This window comes from Dermacentor albipictus, chromosome 1 (genome assembly GCF_038994185.2).
Source record: "Dermacentor albipictus isolate Rhodes 1998 colony chromosome 1, USDA_Dalb.pri_finalv2, whole genome shotgun sequence".
Classification (NCBI taxonomy): Eukaryota; Metazoa; Arthropoda; class Arachnida; order Ixodida; family Ixodidae; genus Dermacentor; species Dermacentor albipictus.
Window position 1 is genome coordinate 200,639,224 of NC_091821.1, and position 19,031 is coordinate 200,658,254.

Sequence of the window (19,031 nt, forward strand, 5' to 3'; positions counted from 1 at the left end):
AAAAGCATGGGTGCATTTAAGCACTTTGATTGAACTAGCCTAAACCCAAGTTAAACAATGTGAAATTAATCCGATATTTCACATTTAGTAAAAATATCTTTCTTTTGTCCAGTGCCATGCACATAGACACTAAGGAATATTAAGTCATTTAAATTGCTTTCTGTATCCTTGATTCATTACTATCAGAGATACAAAATGTTGCATGTGTGTAACAGTAGGCACTAATGGTATTAAACAAAGAATCTGACAACCCGCCGTGGTTGCTCAGTGGCTATGGTTTTGGGCTGCTGAGCACAAGGTCGCGCGATCGAATCCTGGCCACGGCGGCTGAATTTCGATGGGGGCGAAATGCGAAAACACCCGTGTGCTTAGATTTAGGTGCACGTTAAAGAACCCCAGGTGGTCGAAATTTCCAGAGTCCCCCACTATGGCGTGCCTCATAATCAGAAAGTGGTTTTGGCATGTAAAACCCCATAATTAATTTTTTTTTAAAGAATCTCGAACTGTTTTTCAGGTGTTCGTTGTTAATTTTAGCTCAGTAGGACAACTGATAAAAATGCTAAATGAAAACAAATAACATACATATACAAATAAACCACTTCAAATAGACAACTGTGTCCTACTGTTAAACCACACTTGTCAATAATACCAGTGTCACACAAGCACCTTTGAATGTGAATTTCCACTACCAGGTCCCAGTCAATTGTAAATCTGACCTCTGCTCATCATTTTTACTGTATATTAGGCAAATTTGTCATGTGCTTTAGATTTGCTTATTGACACCTGGTGCGATAGAGGTCACCAAACTCAATCTGGTTTATTGGACTATGCAGCAGTAATCATTGCCACTAGTGAATAAAAGTGCCCGTGTGACACTGATATACATTACATCCCAAGTTTTTCATCCCAAAGTCCTCCTCAACTCCTACAACTGGTTCCTAGCGGTGGGATCGCCTCCAAATGCAACGACTGGTGGCAGCGCTACGGATCAACCTTCGTCGAGAGAAATCCTAAGGAACCCGGAACAGTGAAGAAGAGCCTTCGTCCAAAGTAGTCCTGAATAACTGGGAGTAGCGGAGAAGAGCGAGCCTTCAACGCAGGGAGACCTAAGGAACCGGGAACAGTGGACCAATGAACCAGATGGCAGGGTGCTGCAACCGTAAGTGAGTGCGTGGTTTTTTTCCTTTTGATTTGCCAGACTTCAAATGTTGTGCGTTCATTTTGATAGTTCTGGGAATCGGGAATTTGTTGCATTGTGTGTTTGCACAAATTAATTAAGGAAAACAGTTCTAACCACCAGTCGGGGCAGCTGCCATGAATCTTAGAAGGTTGACGAGGTTAGACTTGTTGTTGGTGTGCGACGATTTCGGAGTTGAGGCGGACGAACAGATGAAAACGCCAGCTATCATAAAGGTGATTGAAGATAGTGGCAATGATAAAAGCATTGAGCTTGCTTGGGAGGTGATACAAGAACCACGGGAGCGTGAGCGTCGTGAACGTAAGAGTGAGCGTAAGCGTCAAGAACGCGAGAATGAACGTGAACGTGAGTATCACGAACGTAAGCAAAAGCACGAGAAAGAGATAGCAGCATTGGAAAAACAGATACAGTATTTTCAGCAGTTAAAGGAACAAAGACAACGGCTGTCTGAAAATTCTGTAGGCAGTACAGAGCACAAGAATGATAAAGTGTCTAGCCGATTTTTGCCAAAATCCGACGAGAAGAGTAGTGCCTGTGAGATTGGCTGCACATTCATAAGTGAAGGGAAAAGGCTAGCTGCTAACGATGCCTTAGTGGCAACAGAGGCCGTTAAAGGCCACAGGGAGAGCGACGAGGTGCTGTGCCAACAGATGAGTGTAGAGACAGCTAGGCCAGCTGCGAACAAATTGGCACAATTACCGCGCGTGTGCGTCGCTTGTAATGTTAGCAAGGTTGCTAGCGAAGAAAAGGGTACTGCTGACCCGACAGACATGAGCACCCATGTCAGGTCAGATCTGCGTGCCGAAGTGAAGTGCCAGCTGGACGATGCAGTTGAGGGTAATTCTCAGGATTGCGAGCTCCGTAGCTCAAGGGAATACAACTGCATTGTTCAGGGATCGGTGCAGCTCTCCGCCAGTCTAGATAGCCTAGATAGGGATGATTCAGTTATTAATCATTCGGACTGTGCGCGTGAGACAGTGATCGATACCGACGGGCTGTGTGCCGATGCACAGCGTGAGCTGGGCAATGCAGTAGAGGGCAGTTCGCAAGAGTGCGAGTTGCATAACTCGAGTAAAGCCTGCTGCATTGTTCAAGAGTTGGTTGAGCTGTCCGCCAGTCGAGACAGAGAGAGTGTTGATTTAAATGAAAATCAATCAGACTGTGCGGGTAAGAGACCGATCCGGGCCGACGAGATGTGTAACGGCCAGCATAAGGCGCGAGAGAGCGACATGAAAGATAATTCACAGAAAAAGCACCGCAGAAAGAAGCGTGCTAAAGATAGGAATATGGCGACTAATGTAGCGCCGCCAAAAACGGTGAGAGACCCAAAAGGGCAGGGCGCGGAGAAAAGAAAGGTGCGGTTGTCACTGACGTTGTTGACGCATCATAAACATTCGAGCCACTGGTCAAAAGGAGACCGAGAAGCATGTTCTGCATGGTAGCGGACAAAGGGCACGGGGCAGTTAAATTCCTCGTCGTTACGTTGTTCTCTTCGAAGCTCAGCGTGTTGTACAAAGAAGCGCAAGATGGCAAGTCGAGACCAGGTGGGGAGTAGCGACGCGGTCAATCGAGTTCGTGAGGAAAAAGGGGCGCCAGGACGCAAATTGGCTGGAGACTGTAACGTCTTGGAGGAGCTGATAGTGAGTCAGCCCTTTTGTTGTTCCTCAGTAGCCAGAGTAGCTTTCGGACCGCGACCACCTCGAGTACATCTCAAAAGTGAGTCAGTCGAAAACGTTTGGAACGGGAGGCAAACAGAGCTTCCGTAGAAGTGCAACGTTCTGTTTTGTTTTATTTATTTATTTTTTTGCATCGTATAATTTTCGCAATTGAAGTTTCTTTCACTAGGTAAAAGTATGAGCTTTGTTTGTGTTTTTGTTCAAGAAGCTCCGAGAGTTGAAAGACGCGTTTTAAGTAAACATGTAGTTTCGTGAGGTGTTCATTAATAAGTAGATATGCTTTCTTTTTTTGTGTGTGTAAGTAACCTGAGTGTCAAGGTTATTGTTGAGAGGCCTATCGTAGCGCGCATGTGTTTTAGTTAACCTTGTTTTTTTATGTGTTTTTTTTTCTAAGGTTAACCGCGTAGGTTTTTAGTGACTGCATGATTTGCACTGAGAAGCGTTCTTAGTTCCATTAGCGCGTGTCCTGTGCGGACGGAAGGAAGCATATTTTTGACTGGGTTGCTCGTGTGTGTTGAGGGCAGCCGTATTCTGACTTCTTTAGTGAGCATGCATAGAACTAGTAATTAGGAGATGCATTTATTAAAAAGGGTTTTGCGGAGTGCGTAAGTTACGCAAATTAAGTTCTCGTTTAAGGTACGTGTCCTGTATGGACTAGAGAGAGACACGAGAGTAGGCGTAATGAAAAGTTTGCCTACGACGCAAGTACGCATTCTGATTAGTGACCACAAGGCTAGCGCGCTTGTGATTACGTACTTGTGAAGATGACCAGACTGTTCAGTGGCACCAATACGTGCGATAAGTACGCCACTGCGATAGGTTGGAAACATGCTGTTCGAGTAGTTAGGCCACTTAAGTTATGTTCGGCTGTTTTCATTGTTTGTTTGCAACGGAAACGACCCATTGTTTTGCTACAACAATGACACTCTGGTCCTGTCGGCATTCGGGGAGAAATGGATAGCGGTTTGAAAAGGTGGTTGGAACTGCTTTGTCAAAATTGGGGAAATAAAAGATCAGGGTTCATTTTGACTCAGTAATAGCCTGGCGAGTCAGGGGTGAAGAGCCTGCGCTTACATGTGGTGCAGCGCTGTGTTGTTTTGTTTGTTTGACGTATGTTCTCCAGGGTCCAGGATCCCGAAGTTCGTCAAACGAGGCTCGACACCAGTACGCTGCAGGTTCTTTCAGCATTCCTCATGGCCAGCGAATTGAGTTGACCGGCCATTCTGAACTTCCGGGGCGAGGACGAGCTGTTAGATACGAGACCATTTCCTGAGCCTACTTCGACTTCCCCAGACCACATCGAATTGCACCACAGCTAATTAAGGAGCGCAGAAACACGGATGCCACATTCCTGAGGCATGGCACGTGCAAACAAGTTGGCGAACCCCACTTCGTGTGCAGCCGGTGGAGCTATTCACTGCTTGGCTCTTCCCGAAAGTGAAGCGAGAGCCTGGCACTGTGGCGGGTAAAGTGGGTCCCGAAGCAAGACGGCTGTAATGCGCCGTGACAACCTGGCGGCGTCGCCCTCATCCATGTATTGTGATGGCGCATTGCAAGTCAGCAAGGCAAGACCGCAGGGAGAAGAAAGTCCTCGGACAAACACCAAGCAGCGACTCTCTTCGCCGGGTGTGACTCCATCGCATGGGCGCCTACCATTGGCCGAAAATGACGACACCCGAGTGGGCTCGCCGATTGGCCGAAAATGGCGTCACCTGAGCGGGCTCTCTCATTGGCCGAACGTGACGTGTCTTCAAGACACCGAAGGGCTTAAAAGACACAGACCGGGAACAGCAATAGAGCATTCCTAGAGCCTTCCCTTGATTGATCTCTTTCGAGCTTCTTGCCACGGGCCGCAGCGTCCGAGTTGCTGCCAGCCCGTAATGACTTTAAGACTGTTACTGTATGTACTCGCATAATGATCGCACTCGCGTAATGATCGCACCCCTGAGTTTTGTCGTCAAAATTCGATTTTTTTTTTATTTCCCGTGTAATGATCGCACCCTGAACTTGCCGCAGCGATATGTCGTGTGCCAAGTCTAGCTAATAATGATCGCGCTTACCAGCTGTCGAATGCTACGCGAACGACTCGTCTGCACGCACCAAACATGCTTAAGCAGATGCCTCATTTCATTACTTTCATCACTTTCCGCACAACCAAACTTGCCTTTATTATGGGTAGGCTTTATTAATGGTTGTAGTCAACAAAAACAAAAAAGGCGCCTTTCGATTCTTTTCATCTGCACTCGTGAGCACGCAACAAATCGCGTGCAGCAATGATAGTAGCCACGTTTACACTGATACGTTAAAAGTGTACCCTGTTCATACGTCAACGCTTGGAACACAGCTAAGATATTCGCCCACCCTTAGCGGAAACGTGCCGTGTTAGGATAGTAGTGAAAACAGGTGCCGCAGTTTCCGCAGCACGCCGGCCATGGGTTTCTGTCACTGGCAGCTAAGCGCGCCCATCTGTTTCTGTCTCTCAAAGTGGACATGGCTACGTTATTGCCGCAAACTTGCCGATATTAATGATATTATTCATCGCTGACACGGAAGAAACTGTTTCAATGCACGTAATGTACTCACGAGAAGAAAAAAAAAGATCGTGTTCGGCACGTTCGGCTTGCTCCGCCGGCCGCCATTTTTGTTTTGGTGTCCCGCATCCCGCAGCAAACGCAAGAAATTTAACCCGCGTAATGATCGCACCCCTGAATTTGCATCAATTTTTTCTGACAAAAAAGTGCAATCATTATGCGAGTAAATACGGTAATTGACTCTTACTGTAAATAATGTAAATAAACCTCCCAAGTTTTTCATCCCGACGTCCTCCTCAACTCCTACAGGGTGGGGCCAACACATATGGTGCATGATAAAGCGAGCTGTAATAAAACTTATGAAAAAAGATTAATGAATCAATGTGACCCCGGGATGACAGCGTGTTTAAGGTGGACTGTGCTTTTCGTAGTGATACACTGGTGTTATACGTATATGAAGAATGAATGAACCTTGCCGCCCGATTCTGAATTATGTCGAGTGCATTGATAAGGTAAGTTTGATGTGGTGACCAGATGGGGATGCGTATTCAAGTTTAACGTGATGTGGTGCATGACGCAGATGGCATGTTAGGAATCCTAATGTTCAGTTAGCGTAGGCAGTAATGCGCGTTACATGAGCAGACCAGTCTAATTCGTATGAGAGGGTGACGCTGAGGTATTTAAATGTGTCCATTTTTTGTTAGGTAGTATTAGTAATATTATATGGTGAGTACAAAGTCTGATGGCGGCGAGCGAAGCACATTACATTTGTTGGGGTTAAGGGTCATTAACCAGTTTTTGCACCAGTCTTGCACTTTGTTAAGGTCATCTACTTAGGTCATAATTAAGGTTAAGGTCAAGATACTGTGGTCAGAGTCGTTAGTAATTATGCAGTAGATGACACAATTGTCAGTGAACATACGGATTTAAGAGGAAACATGAAGAGGAAAGTCATTAATATAGATAAGACAAAGTAGGGGGCCTAGAACACTACCTTGTGGGATGCCAGATGTTATAGGGAGAGGCACAGATGTGTAATTATTGACATGCACTGACTGTGATCGGTTAGTGAGAAATTCAGTAATCCAATTTAACATGTTGGGGTGCAGTTCCAGCTGGGAGAGCTTTAGTAATAGGCGTTGGTGGAGTAACTTGTCAAATTCTTTTTGCATAATCCAGAAAAAAATAGCATCGATTTGGGTGTTAGCATCGACGTTAACATGCAAGTCATGGGCGAACATAGCAAGTTGTATTTCGCATGACAGACCCTTACGGAAGCCATGTTGGGATGGGTGAAAGAAGTTGTTAGTGTCAAGAATGTGCATGATTAGGGTGAAAATGACGTGCTCCATTATCTTGCAGGGTACGCTGTAATTGTAATCGTTAGTGAATTTTTTTATTTGGGTTGTCATCCTCGCACAGCACTACAATTTCTGTACTGTGTGAAAGGGAATTTTGTGCATGTTGCTTGCTTCCTTATATTGTTTTAAGAATGTACAGTTGCATACAATATGAGTTGCAACATGGTGCCCATGGCTGAATTAGCCCCAAGAATGCACGGTCGTGCAGGCATACAAAGAATCTCAGAAGTAAACACTCTTACTGGTATTTATTAAGCCAATTTTTCACATGTCGGCACAGCAGTGCACTTTTGGAGCCGTTTCTACCACGGGCACCATGTTGCAGCTCATATTGAACGCAACTATACAATATAACTTTCAATACACTCTGCTTTGCTACAGCATTGAAAGTAGAAATTATGAAGGATATTGTTGGTAGCCCTGCATTGTGTTCATATTGTTCTAACATGTTTTTTTGTGAGCTCGGCAAAAGTGCAATGTACCAGCCTCCCAAGGCTGGTTTGAAGGGCCATTTCATTTCATTTCATTTCATTTTATTTCCTTAAAGGCCCCATTGAAGGGGTATTACGTAAGGGGTGGGTACATACATACCTAAAGAAATTGAAGGCCATATTTTTATTATAGGGTAAGATAATTTTTACGGTGTTTAAAAATGTGCTAGGACAGGTTATGACTGTGATTTCGTTGGAAAGGCCGTTCCAGTCTGTTGCTGCACGAAAAAAGAATGAAGGCGAAAAAGTGACAGTGCGTGTACGTGGGTGCGCGACTTGTTGCGGGTGACCGGTGCGGCTGGATATGCGTGCCGGGGGGAGAATCATTCTGTTCACTGTCATAGGCAGTCATGAACTGTCGTAGACCTGTAATTTGAGTTTATGTGAAATGCTAGTTGTTTGGAGGTCTTGCTTATATTTTGATACTTCACTGGCTGTGTACTGAGTTCATAAATATGTGCCTCGTTAGCCATTGCCTTCACATGAAATTGTGTAGCCATATAGAATGAAAATTCTGTGAAAGTGATGTTCATGTCAGCCATAAGCAGCAACACTTGTGTGATTGGCACCTGCACACAAAGAAATCATTGGTAAATGGTCTGATTTGGCTAGGTAGAGTGGATGAGCAGGAATGGTTAGTTTAGCATTTTCCAGCATGTATGTACAGCTGGCATGACTGGTAGAGCTGGTATTGTGCATGTCTTGACTAATTAGTGATTCATGAGCAGAATACAGCACACCACAATGAAGACAGATGGACAGAACATACAGACACAGCCCTGATTTCAGAGCTGGTTTATTAACTGGGGTTTGGCATGTCTTGTAAGGTGTACATTGCTGCTCCAGGCACAGCGCTGGTGTACGGAAGCATTCCAAGGATTGCGACAAAACTGCTAAAGGGCCCTTCATACCAGGCCCCGTGAGAAATGCACTGGAAGTTGCAAAGCTCCCTGTATGCACCGTTACCACACACATTTTTAAAAATTGGTTCATTATTAGAGGAGGTAGAAGAAACTGAAATGTTGCTTAACCATGCTGCCAGGAGGTGAGCTTCATTGCCAGCCTAGACTCCCACCCTCTACCTCGTCTAGCATCTGCAAGTGACATTCATTCCCTGCCTTCTCCTATACTGGAGCTGAGGGACTGCGTCACATTTACGTCACAAGCCCAGCCTTTTCTTTCTCTTCCTCTCTTGCTGCATGGCACACTTATAGTGGCAGTTTTGAGTGTTCTGTATTGGATGATTTACTGAAGTCATGTGCCAAAATTAGTGATGTTGCAGGCAGTACATCAGATGTAGTGGCGTTTGTGCATGTGGCCTTGATTCTCTGGCAGGATGTGGGGCCTCCTCATGAGGAAGAGTATACAGGACTTTGTTTGAAATTTCAGCTGCTTTTACGGCATGCAGTGGTTTGGCAATTTGCAGACACAGTCATTGTCGCTTGATTCATGCACAGCTTTTGTCAAGTTTTCTGTGACCAAACGTGGCGAGGGGCCTTTTAAGTGCTGTCACTTTTGAACATCAGTAGTCACAGACACTTCATTGCACATAACAAATGCTGTTGTTTGTTGGCTCGCTTTTGACAGAACATTTATAGACAGGCCCCCTTCCCAAGATGTTGGGTGGGAAATCAGCTGGTCATTCCTGGGCTTCATCGTCACCTTAATTCAGAGCTGTTTGATGTTCGACTAAACCTCAGTATGACAGCACAGATATATGTGTACACATACTGCAGTTAAAGTCCTTCATAAGAAGAAAATATTTATACAACCAGCGCAGCTTGTCTGACTTATTGCTTGAGCTAGCCTTCAATTGCTTAATTTTGCAAATGTACTAAAATAAAAAAAATGTTGCAGCTTTGCCTGAAAGGTGAAACATCGATTACGATAGCAATTGATTAGACAGCTATATGAAGTAAGGATAGTAGTTTTATCCGCCGTATTCAAAGTGCCAACATTTGCTTACTGACTAAATTAACAAGCAAGGTATCACACACACTCAGGCAAACATGAAAACATCTCACTCAATGACTGTGGACTCTCGCTGTCAAAATGCTGGCTTGAGGAAGAGCAGCAGCAGCAGTGAGCGAATTGCCCTTCGTGTTGCCTCTCGCTTCAATGCAAGCCAAGCGGCAAGAACAAAGTGCACACGAAGCTATCAGCTCTCAATGTGCCTTTTCTCTGTACTCACCACAGATTGCTTTAAGATAGGGCCCATGCTGCCGCGCTCAGCCGTGCCATATGTAGCTGCCAGTGGAGTAGGACACCCCCCTGCTGTCTTGCGTGCAATTGTGGGTGGCACACTTCCTGTCTTCCTCCCTTGTGCACATAAGATCAAACCACCTTCCCTCTCGGCTCACCCTCGCACACATAGCATACAGCGCTCCCACGATGTTATCCCGCTTTAACATTATACAGAACATTAGGCGGTGGCGATGGCAAAAATGTACCTAGAGTGTCCATATAATTGGTGTCACTATAAGTATGCTCATTAACTTGAAAGGGTATGAAGGTGAGCTTGTTGGTATGCATCCATGGTAGAAAAACAGTGCTAAAAACATGGACAACAGGACAGGACAAGCACTCGTCCTGTGTTCTTCCTTTTGTCCACGTTTTTATTGCCATTTTTCTACCATGGATGCCCACTAAATTGGGTGGGTGTCTTAAAGATGTCTTCTTGCTCGTCATTTTTATTGTAGTGCATGTATTTGTGCTGCAACAGTAATTTAGGTGGGAGTGGCTGCTGTGTCTGTATTCCTTCCTTCCGTCTTTGTTAAATAGTGCAACATGGTGCTATTTAGGCCACCAGATATTGGTCCTATGGCATGTTAAAGGGATGAAGAATGGGGTCAATCAGTTCAGTTGCAATGGTAGGTTACATTTCTGGAATACCAGAGAGTAAATATATGTATATTTTTAATGGTGTGGCAGCTGGTAAAATACAAACAAGTAATTTTTCTGAAGGTGTAGGCTTTAAGAATCGCATGAAGAAAAGAAGTCAGTGTCGTAGCGAAAGGTAGATGGCACCATTACCTTCAATTTTCTGTAACAGCACATGGCACCATAGGTTTTTGCTATGTTGTGTCAGAGATAGTTAGTGGCTTACTTAAAACAAAGCTTAAAAACAAAGGTTATGGTTCTAAGCAGACAAGGATGAAGTGAGACACAAACGATGTATACGCATGCCAACTTCCAACTGTTTATTCACCAGAAACCATGCAATTTTATACATGAAACCTAAGTGCAAAGTAATCGCAGTGGAGATAAACTGCAAACTGACCAAGATTTGCCCTTTGATGGCAAATAAGCTGCCAGCTACATGCTACAAGAAGCATGTCACACGCTACATCGATTGTGTTAGCGATGTGGTTTACAATGTACCCTTTGTGTTAGCAAGGTATATATTGGAGAAACGGGATGATGCTTTAACGATCGAGCAAAAGAGCACTGGTTGGCGGTCAACAGCAACATGGGTGGGCACTTGGCAGACCACTGCAAGTGCTGTGGTTGTGTGCCACTCCTGGACAAAAGGACCTTTCTTAGGAAAGCAAAAAACCGCACTGAAAGGGAAGTAATCGAGGCTTTCTTAAAAGAGCAGGAAATAAGTGCATTAGCATGCCCTCACTAGCACGAAGTGACAAAGAAATGTAATTCATAAATGATAGCCTGTAATCTCCGCCAAGATTAGAACAAGCAGATGCCTCATTTGGTTGGATGCTCGGATTGTGCCTGTAATGCACGCATGCTCCTATGTACTAGCTTTGATAATTCAGTTCAGATCACTGACTTACGAGCAGTGTAGCTCTTATCCCTCTTGCTAGTTTATTTCTGCTGTGATTAGTTTGCACTTACGTTTCATGTATAAAGTTGCGCGGTTCCTGGTGAATAAACAGTTGGTAGCTAGCGCCCGTACATGTTATTTGTGTCTCACTTCGTCCTCGTCTGCTTAGCGCCGTTAACTTTCGTTATTAAGTCATGAACCAACTAGCCCAGTAACAAGTTTTGAAAACAAAGCACTGCCTTCGAGAATGAACTAAACGCAACTTGGCAGCATTTATACATTCTAACAACACAAACTAGTTATAATAGATCATGTTTTATGAAGGTTCAAGAGCTTCTGCTTGAGTGGAGGGGCACTGGAATAATCTTGACCGCCTCAGGTTCTTTAATGTTCATGGAAACCTTTTTTTGGTACACAAAAGCTTTTGCACTGTTTTCCCATTAGAAATTGACAATGGATCCCAGGAATAAGAACCTATGCCCCTCATGCTCGACAGCATAACACCTTAGTCACAGGTACTGGAGCGGCTCCTGCACAAAAAGTATGTTAGATCAAAATATATTGGCATCACATTTAGGCTACCAGCACTACATCGAAATGCAGAATTTATAAAACAGAAGGCTGACCTTCAATTTCTGCAGTAATAAGCCATCTGTCTTTGTCAGACAATTGTAGAGAGAAATTGAGAGTTCTGCCAGTCTAGCCTCATCTAGTGCTATTATTTAGTGTCCTTTTAAGCAGCTTGTCATGAAGCAATGCCACAGTGCAGCACTGTCAACACAAACACTGTTCTTTCTTATCCTTTACATGTTCTTTGTGATGGCACATACTGTAAGTGCTAACAATTCTGTAAGAAATATTAGTGTAATATTTCCAGTTTCCATACAGCCACACTTGCAGAAAATGTATCTTATAATGTGACTTTGAAAAGTAAGCTGTTCCGTTTATGTATTGCACTGCAGCTTATGAGCTTTGTAACCAAGTTTGTTGCAGGTCTGGTCTCCTTCTTCTTACTTAAAGCAGTTGTACTGTGATAGGGGTGTAATCAGTGATATCCACACATTCATATGATGAAATGGTTTGTTGACTTCATATTTCTTATGTTGCTTTAGTTTAAAGAGGATTAGACCTCTCATCTGCTGTTTATTTGGCTTGTTTATAGCCTGTTGTCTGCTATGTATGATACCTTTATTTTTCTCTAGGAAAAATGGGTTTCTTCAGAAAACTTGTTCACTAGATTGTGTCTTGTTTGAATTTATTTTTTCAGGTATAGCACACCTGAAAGGTACATCATTGAGCCAACAAATTCATCTGATAGGAGCCTTGTTATTGACAGGGTGTCCCGGGAGATCTCCCTTTCAGGTAAGCCTTTGTGTATATATGTTTAATTCTGAACTGATGAACTATAGCATGTCTTCTTGCACTGTGCTACAGGGTAGTTGTGTATACCGCTCTTGGATTTTTTAACTTTAGTATAACATTAAAAAAATTAATAAAAAAATTAAACTATGGATGTTTTTTTATACTATGCATTTATATTGGGTTGTGACTCAAATTCATATTTATTTTGATGTGATCTGTTAAAATACATTCAATTCATTTCTGAATGAGATGACTTTACCCAAAGTATTACTTTATTATAAGCTCAATTTGTTATGAGAATGTCACTGTGTAAGTGTCCAGTGTTCATCAAGGTAACTCTTGTAAGTTCCGTGCCCTACTATGTCACCTTCACTTAATGAGGGACTGTTGCAGTGTTTAACCACAGCCATTTTTACATCATGTAAAAGAGATTTTCTTTCTGTTCTGTTAAATAAACGTGCATGAATTGTTCTTGGTGCTGTACAAACTTTTCCCTACACTATTTAATGAAAGCTCTTGCTGTAACAGGAATGGCAGTCTGGTGCGCAGCGTTAGCACTCCGAACATCCTACAGTATTAGTTTAATTTCCAGTGTTAAAACTAAATGAAAGAGTTTACCACTCAATGGTTGGCCTGGCGACCAGGTAGAGCTTTGAATTTTTTCTTTCTTGCTTGGAGGAAGGCATTTAAAGAAAAAGGTAAAGTTTATGCAATAAGGACATCTTTACTTTCAGTGTTTTTTCTTCTAATAAATGTGACAGAGCTTTTATATTTGTATATTTTAAGGACTGCCATTAAGTAATGCCATAACTTTGTTCTGACTCGGAGACTAAGTCAATTGCATTTAATCCCGTCTGTGTTCTGGGTGAGCTTAGTTTGTCTTAACATTTTTATGTTAGTACTCTATAAGTACAGCTTGTCAATTACAATCGTGCCTAATTTTGAGTATTTCGGACGTATTGGCTTGCCTCATTTGCAACACCATGCCATACTACTAGTAGAATGACTCGGAAGTAAGTTTTGATTTATGCTGTTGCTTTATGCTGAAACCCATGAACATAGCATTACAGGTAGGTGCAGTGTGCACATTTGAGATGCAAAAAATAAAGCTGTATGGCTTGCCATTGTTTTTTGTTTATTTTAAGTTTTTGAGAAGTGGTGAAAAAAAGATATTTACCAAAATAATCTCCAATAGAATGAGGGCAACACTGGACTTTAGTCAACCTAGGGAACAGGCTGGCTTCAGGAAGGAATACTCTACAATGGATCTCATCCATGTCTTCAATCAGGTTATCAAGAAATCCGCAGAGTACAATAATTTTCTCTATATGGCTTTCATAGATTACGAAAAGGCATTTGATTCAGTAGAGATACCAGCAGTCATAGAGGCATTACCTAATCAAGAAGTACAGAATGCTTACGTAAATACCTTGAAAAATATCTACAGAGGTTCTACAGCTATCTTAATTCTACACAAGAAGAGAAGTAGGATACCTATAAAGAAAGGGGTCAGACAGGGAGACACAATCTCTCCAATGCTATTCACTGTGTGCTTGGAAGAAGTATTCAAGCTATTAAACTGGGAAGGCTTGGGAGTAAGGATCGACGGGGAACATCTCAGCAACCTTTGGTTTGCGGATGGCGTTGTTCTATTCAGCAACAATGCAGATGAGTTACAACAAATGATTGAGGACCTTAACAGAGAGAGTGTAAGAGTGGGGCTGAAGATCAATATGCAGGAGACAAAGATAATGATGAATAGCCGTGAAAGGGAGCAAGAGTTCAGGATTGCCAGTCAGCCTCTAGAGTCTGTAAAGGAGTACGTTTACCTGGGTCAATTAATCACAGGGAACCCTGATCATGAGAAGGAAATTCATAGAATAAAAATGGGTCGGATTGCATATGGAAGACATTGTCAGTTCCTGACTGGAAGCTTACAATTATCGTTGAAAAAGAGGCTGTACAATCAGTGCATTTTACCAGTGCTGACACATGGGGCAGAGACTTGGAGACTGACAAGGAAGCTTTAGAACAAGTTAACCCTTTCAGGCGCCACTTGCAATTATGCATAGAAAAAAATCTTTCTATATATAAACATTCTTTTTGGGACCTAAGAAACACAAAACCATCGAATTCTTGAAAGTTATCATGAAACTTTATTATTTGCAACATCGTACACAATTGTGTACACAGCGCCTCGGTGGTCACAAAATTCACTTGTGGAATGCGAGGAAGCAATTTCTCTCTTTCATCAGGCACAGTGGCACGGCGCATTTTATGCAGAATATCCGGACGCCTCGTGTGCACTTCTTGAGCTTGCACCTAATTCGCACCTTCTGGTCGCGGGATTCGGGCCAATGGTCAAAGGAGTCGTAGTGCGCGTCTGTGCAAGGAAGCGATATTCTTGCTTTTTTGCCCTATCTTTGGTTGTGGTGCTTGGATTTCTGCAAGAGAAGGCCTTCCACGCTTTTTCTCGGGTAATACCGACTTAATTAATGCTTCGGGAGCTTGCACGCGAAAATTCATCAAATATAGGAGTTTAGCTCTAGGCAGCGTTTGATTGTCGCGGTGGTAGTCCAGCAAAGAATTGCAGGTACCCAGGTTCACAAAAGGAAAAAGCACTCTCAGTGTCCACTTCTTCAGCTTGCGTTTCCTCTGCACCAGCATCTTCCTCTTCTGTGAGGTTGGTGAACGCAGCTGCAACGCAGGCGTCGGTCGCTTCACATGTGGCTTCTTCTTCGTCACTTTCCCCGATGTCTGAAACATTTATCAGCAGTGAGCTCCAAAAGCCTTTCAGCTGTCTTTTGGGTTTTCTTATGCTTGTTTGCACTGTAGAAAGAAGAACGACGAATGGCCAAAAAACCTGGAAAGAAAATCAAAGCAACTCTCAGCGTTCTTCATTTCTGCAGCGACCACGGCGCTTTGTACACAATCGTGTACACATGCGCGTGCGAGCGTTAGCGTTTGGTCATCTCCTCAGAATGGATGAAATTATCACTCCTCGGTACTTCATATGATGCACAAGCGTGTCTAATTTTTTTCGCTTGCCACAATAAAAAAAAGCGGCTCTAAAAAAATAAGAACTTGACTCAACGCTCATTGCTGCTCCAGGGTCTGCCATTTCTTGTTTTGATGTGAACATCTTCACCGAAATGTGACAGATGGCGCCCAAAATGCACGTGGTTGTCAGTTTAAAGTTTGAGAATGCGCTAAAGCCAACCTAATAGAAAATTGCGCACCCTAAACGTGAAAAAAACACCAGATATACAATGTACACAATTGTGTACAAGGCGCCTTAAAGGGTTAAGGACTGTGCAAAGAGCGATGGAATGAAGATTGCTAGGCATAATGTTAAGAGACAGAAAGAGAGCGGTTTGCATCAGAGAGCAAACAGGTATAGACGATATTCTAATTGACATCAAGGGAAAAAAATGGAGCTGGGCAGGTCACGTAATGCGCTGGTTACATAACCGTTGGACCATTAGGGTTACAGAATGTGTACCAAGAGATGGGAAATGCAGTTGAGGATGGCAGAAGACTAGATGGAGCGATGAAATTAGGAATAGCACGAGTGCTAGTTGGAATCGGTTGGTGCAGAACAGGGCTCAGGAGATCGCAGGGAGAGGCTTTAATCCTGCAGTGGACATAAAAGAGGCTGATGATGATGATGAAGGCAGACATACCATTGGTGCTTTGCTGTTAGAAGGAAAACACAGCAATGTTGCAAGCAACATGGTGAATGCTTTTCTCTTTTGCTAGGCATATGTATGTATATAGCCATTTTACATAGGCTCTAGACTACACGCAAGCAAGAAGCCGTAAATGTATTAGTACTTAAAAACTTGCATTATTAGTCTGCCATGCAGTGCTTGATGCTGCCTGATAACGTAATCTGAAAATAAAAGCAAACTTTTTGTAAGAATGTTTAACAAAAAAATAAATTAAACTAAAGGGTGGATATAAGAGGCAGCAAAAAGCATAAATTCCTAGCCCCAATTTTTATATATTTTTAAGCATTTACTTTATAAAACATTAACGTATTTGTTGATATTAATTGTTTGATTGATTACCCGCCGTGGTTGCTTAGTATATTTGGTGTTGCATTGCTAAGCACAATCCAGATTTTAGTGTGCTATAAATTAAATATCAAGGTTCCGGAGGCCAGGTAAGACCAAAATTATAGGACACACTTTTTTTGTAAAGTGATTCAGTTTAAAAACTTTTTTTGACAATAATGAGACCAATCTTGGGAAAAATGGACGCATTAAAATCACGAAAGTATGATAATCATTGATTGATTTAGCTGCTATTTTTGCTTGGAAATTTGTCTAAGGCATTCCAAAAAGACTATCTTGGTGAGAGATAATGCATTATTACGTGATAGAAAAATTAATTTGGAGCTTTGCATGACATGATGCAGTGGCAGAGGTCCCTCTGCTGCTCCTTCATTCACACGGGCACTGCATAGGTCAGAGGGACATCAGTGTTACCAGATGAATGAAGCTGGCGCATGTGTAGGAGCAGAAGTTTCCAAGCGCTGCCACATGGGCAAAACCACTGAGCCTTTATTAATGAGAATAAAATACAAAATCAAGGAGTCGCTCCTTCATCACACAGTTTTGACAGTGATGTGACGCTCTTCAGCCTGCATTTAGTTTATCAGTTGTGTATGCACTGCATCGAAACCGACGTCACGCAGTGTTAGAGGTCCCTCCGCTGCTCCTTCCTTCATTCATATGTGCAGCGTGGAGATTGGAAGGACGTCACTGTTACCAGATGAATTCATTTGGTGCAAATGGGGGAGCCTGAATGTTCAAGCACTGCTGCTCGAGCAATGCCTCATGACCTCGAGCGTACCACAATCTTGGAAGAACGCTAACATAATCCTAATCCATAAGAAAGGGGACGCCAAAGACTTGAAAAATTATAGACCGATCAGCTTATTGTCGGTTGCCTACAAACTATTTACTACGGTAATCGCAACTAGAATCGGGAACACCTTAGACTTCTGTCAAGCAAAGGACCAGGCAGGATTTCGTAAAGGCTACTCTACAATAGACCATATTCACACTATCAATCAGGTGACAGAGAAATGTGCAGAATATAACCAACCCTTATATATAGCTTTCATTGATTACGAGAAAGCGTTTGATTCTGTCGAAACCTCAGCAGTCATGGAGGCATTACGGAATCGGGGTGTAGATGAGCCGTATGTAAAAATACTGAAAGATATCTATAGCGGCTCCACAGCCACCATAGTCCTCCATAAGCAAAGCAACAAAATCCCAATAAAGAAAGGCGTCAGGCAGGGAGATACAATCTCTCCAATGCTATTCACAGCTTGTTTACAGGAGGTATTCAGAGACCTCGATTGGGAAGAATTAGGGATAAAAGTTAATGGAGAATACCTTAGTAACTTGTGATTCGCTGATGATATTGCCTTGCTTAGTAACTCAGGGGACCAATTGCAATGCATGCTTACTGACCTGCAGAGGCAAAGCAGAAGAGTGGGTCTAAAAATTAATCTGCAGAAAACAAAAGTAATGTTTAACAGTCTCGGAAGAGAACAGCAATTTACAATAGGTAGCGAGGCTCGGGAAGTGGTAAGGGAATACATCTACTTAGGGCAGGTAGTAACGGCGGATCCGGATCATGAGACGGAAATAATCAGAAGAATAAGAATGGGCTGGGGTGCGTTTGGCGGGCATTCTCAGATCATGAACAACAGGTTGCCATTATCCCTCAAGAGAAAAGTGTATAATAGCTGTGTCTTACCAGTACTCACCTATGGGGCAGAAACCTGGAGGCTTACGAAAGGGGTTCTACTCAAATTGAGGACGACGCAACGAGCTATGGAAAGAAGAATGATGGGTGTAACGTTAAGGGATAAAAAAAGAGCAGATTGGGTGAGGGAACAAACGCGAGTTAACGACATCTTAGTTGAAATAAGGAAAAAGAAATGGGCATGGGCAGGACATGTAATGAGGAGGGAAGATAACCGATGGTCATTAAGAGTTACGGACTGGATTCCAAGGGAAGGGAAGTGTAGCAGGGGGCGGCAGAAAGTTGGGTGGTCGGATGAGATTAAGAAGTTTGCAGGGACGACATGGCCACAATTAGTACATGACCGGGGTTGTTGGAGAAGTACGGGAGAGGCCTTTGCCCTGCAGTTGGTGTAACCAGGCTGATGATGATGATGGTGGTGGTGGTGGTGGTGGTGGTGGTGGTGATGGTGATGACGATGATGATGATGATGATTGAGCAAAACGGCCAAGATCGCTATTAAAGAAAAGAAAATACAAAAGTGGGTATTTCCTCTGCCAGCATGCAGTTTTTACAGTGATGTGACGCTCTTAGGTCTGAAGCAAGTTTATTCACTGATGCATGCACCGCATCAATTTCCGAGTTCTTCTTTGCTGAAGTGAAGACAAAGCGCACACCAAGAGATGAAAATAAGAATGCCAAGAAATGTCTAGCCTGGGGTGTCAAGTTGCTAGACACTCGGAACTGCTGAATCCAGATTCTGTGCCTGCTACTCGGATGACTTGTAGTGCCGAAACAAAACATCTGACCTTCGTGGGATGTCTTTGTCAGTGTCTTATAGTGACATCACGTGCACATCATGTGATGC

General features: G+C 43.1%; 1 protein-coding gene across 5 annotated transcripts in view; it reads left to right on the forward strand.

The window, feature by feature from the left end:
* The window catches only part of LOC135903142 (phosphatidylinositol-3-phosphatase SAC1-like), a 93,314-nt gene that overhangs the window by 2,282 nt on the left and 72,001 nt on the right, over positions 1-19,031 (forward strand). For 4 of the 5 annotated variants that reach the window (XM_065433543.1, XM_065433547.1, XM_065433544.2 and 1 more), the window contains one exon: positions 12,306-12,400. In XM_065433543.1, coding sequence (XP_065289615.1) covers positions 12,306-12,400 — 95 coding nt within the window. Of the gene's footprint in view, positions 1-1,116; positions 1,164-12,305; positions 12,401-19,031 lie in introns of those variants that run through there. The other variant, XM_065433545.1, reaches the window with a different exon arrangement.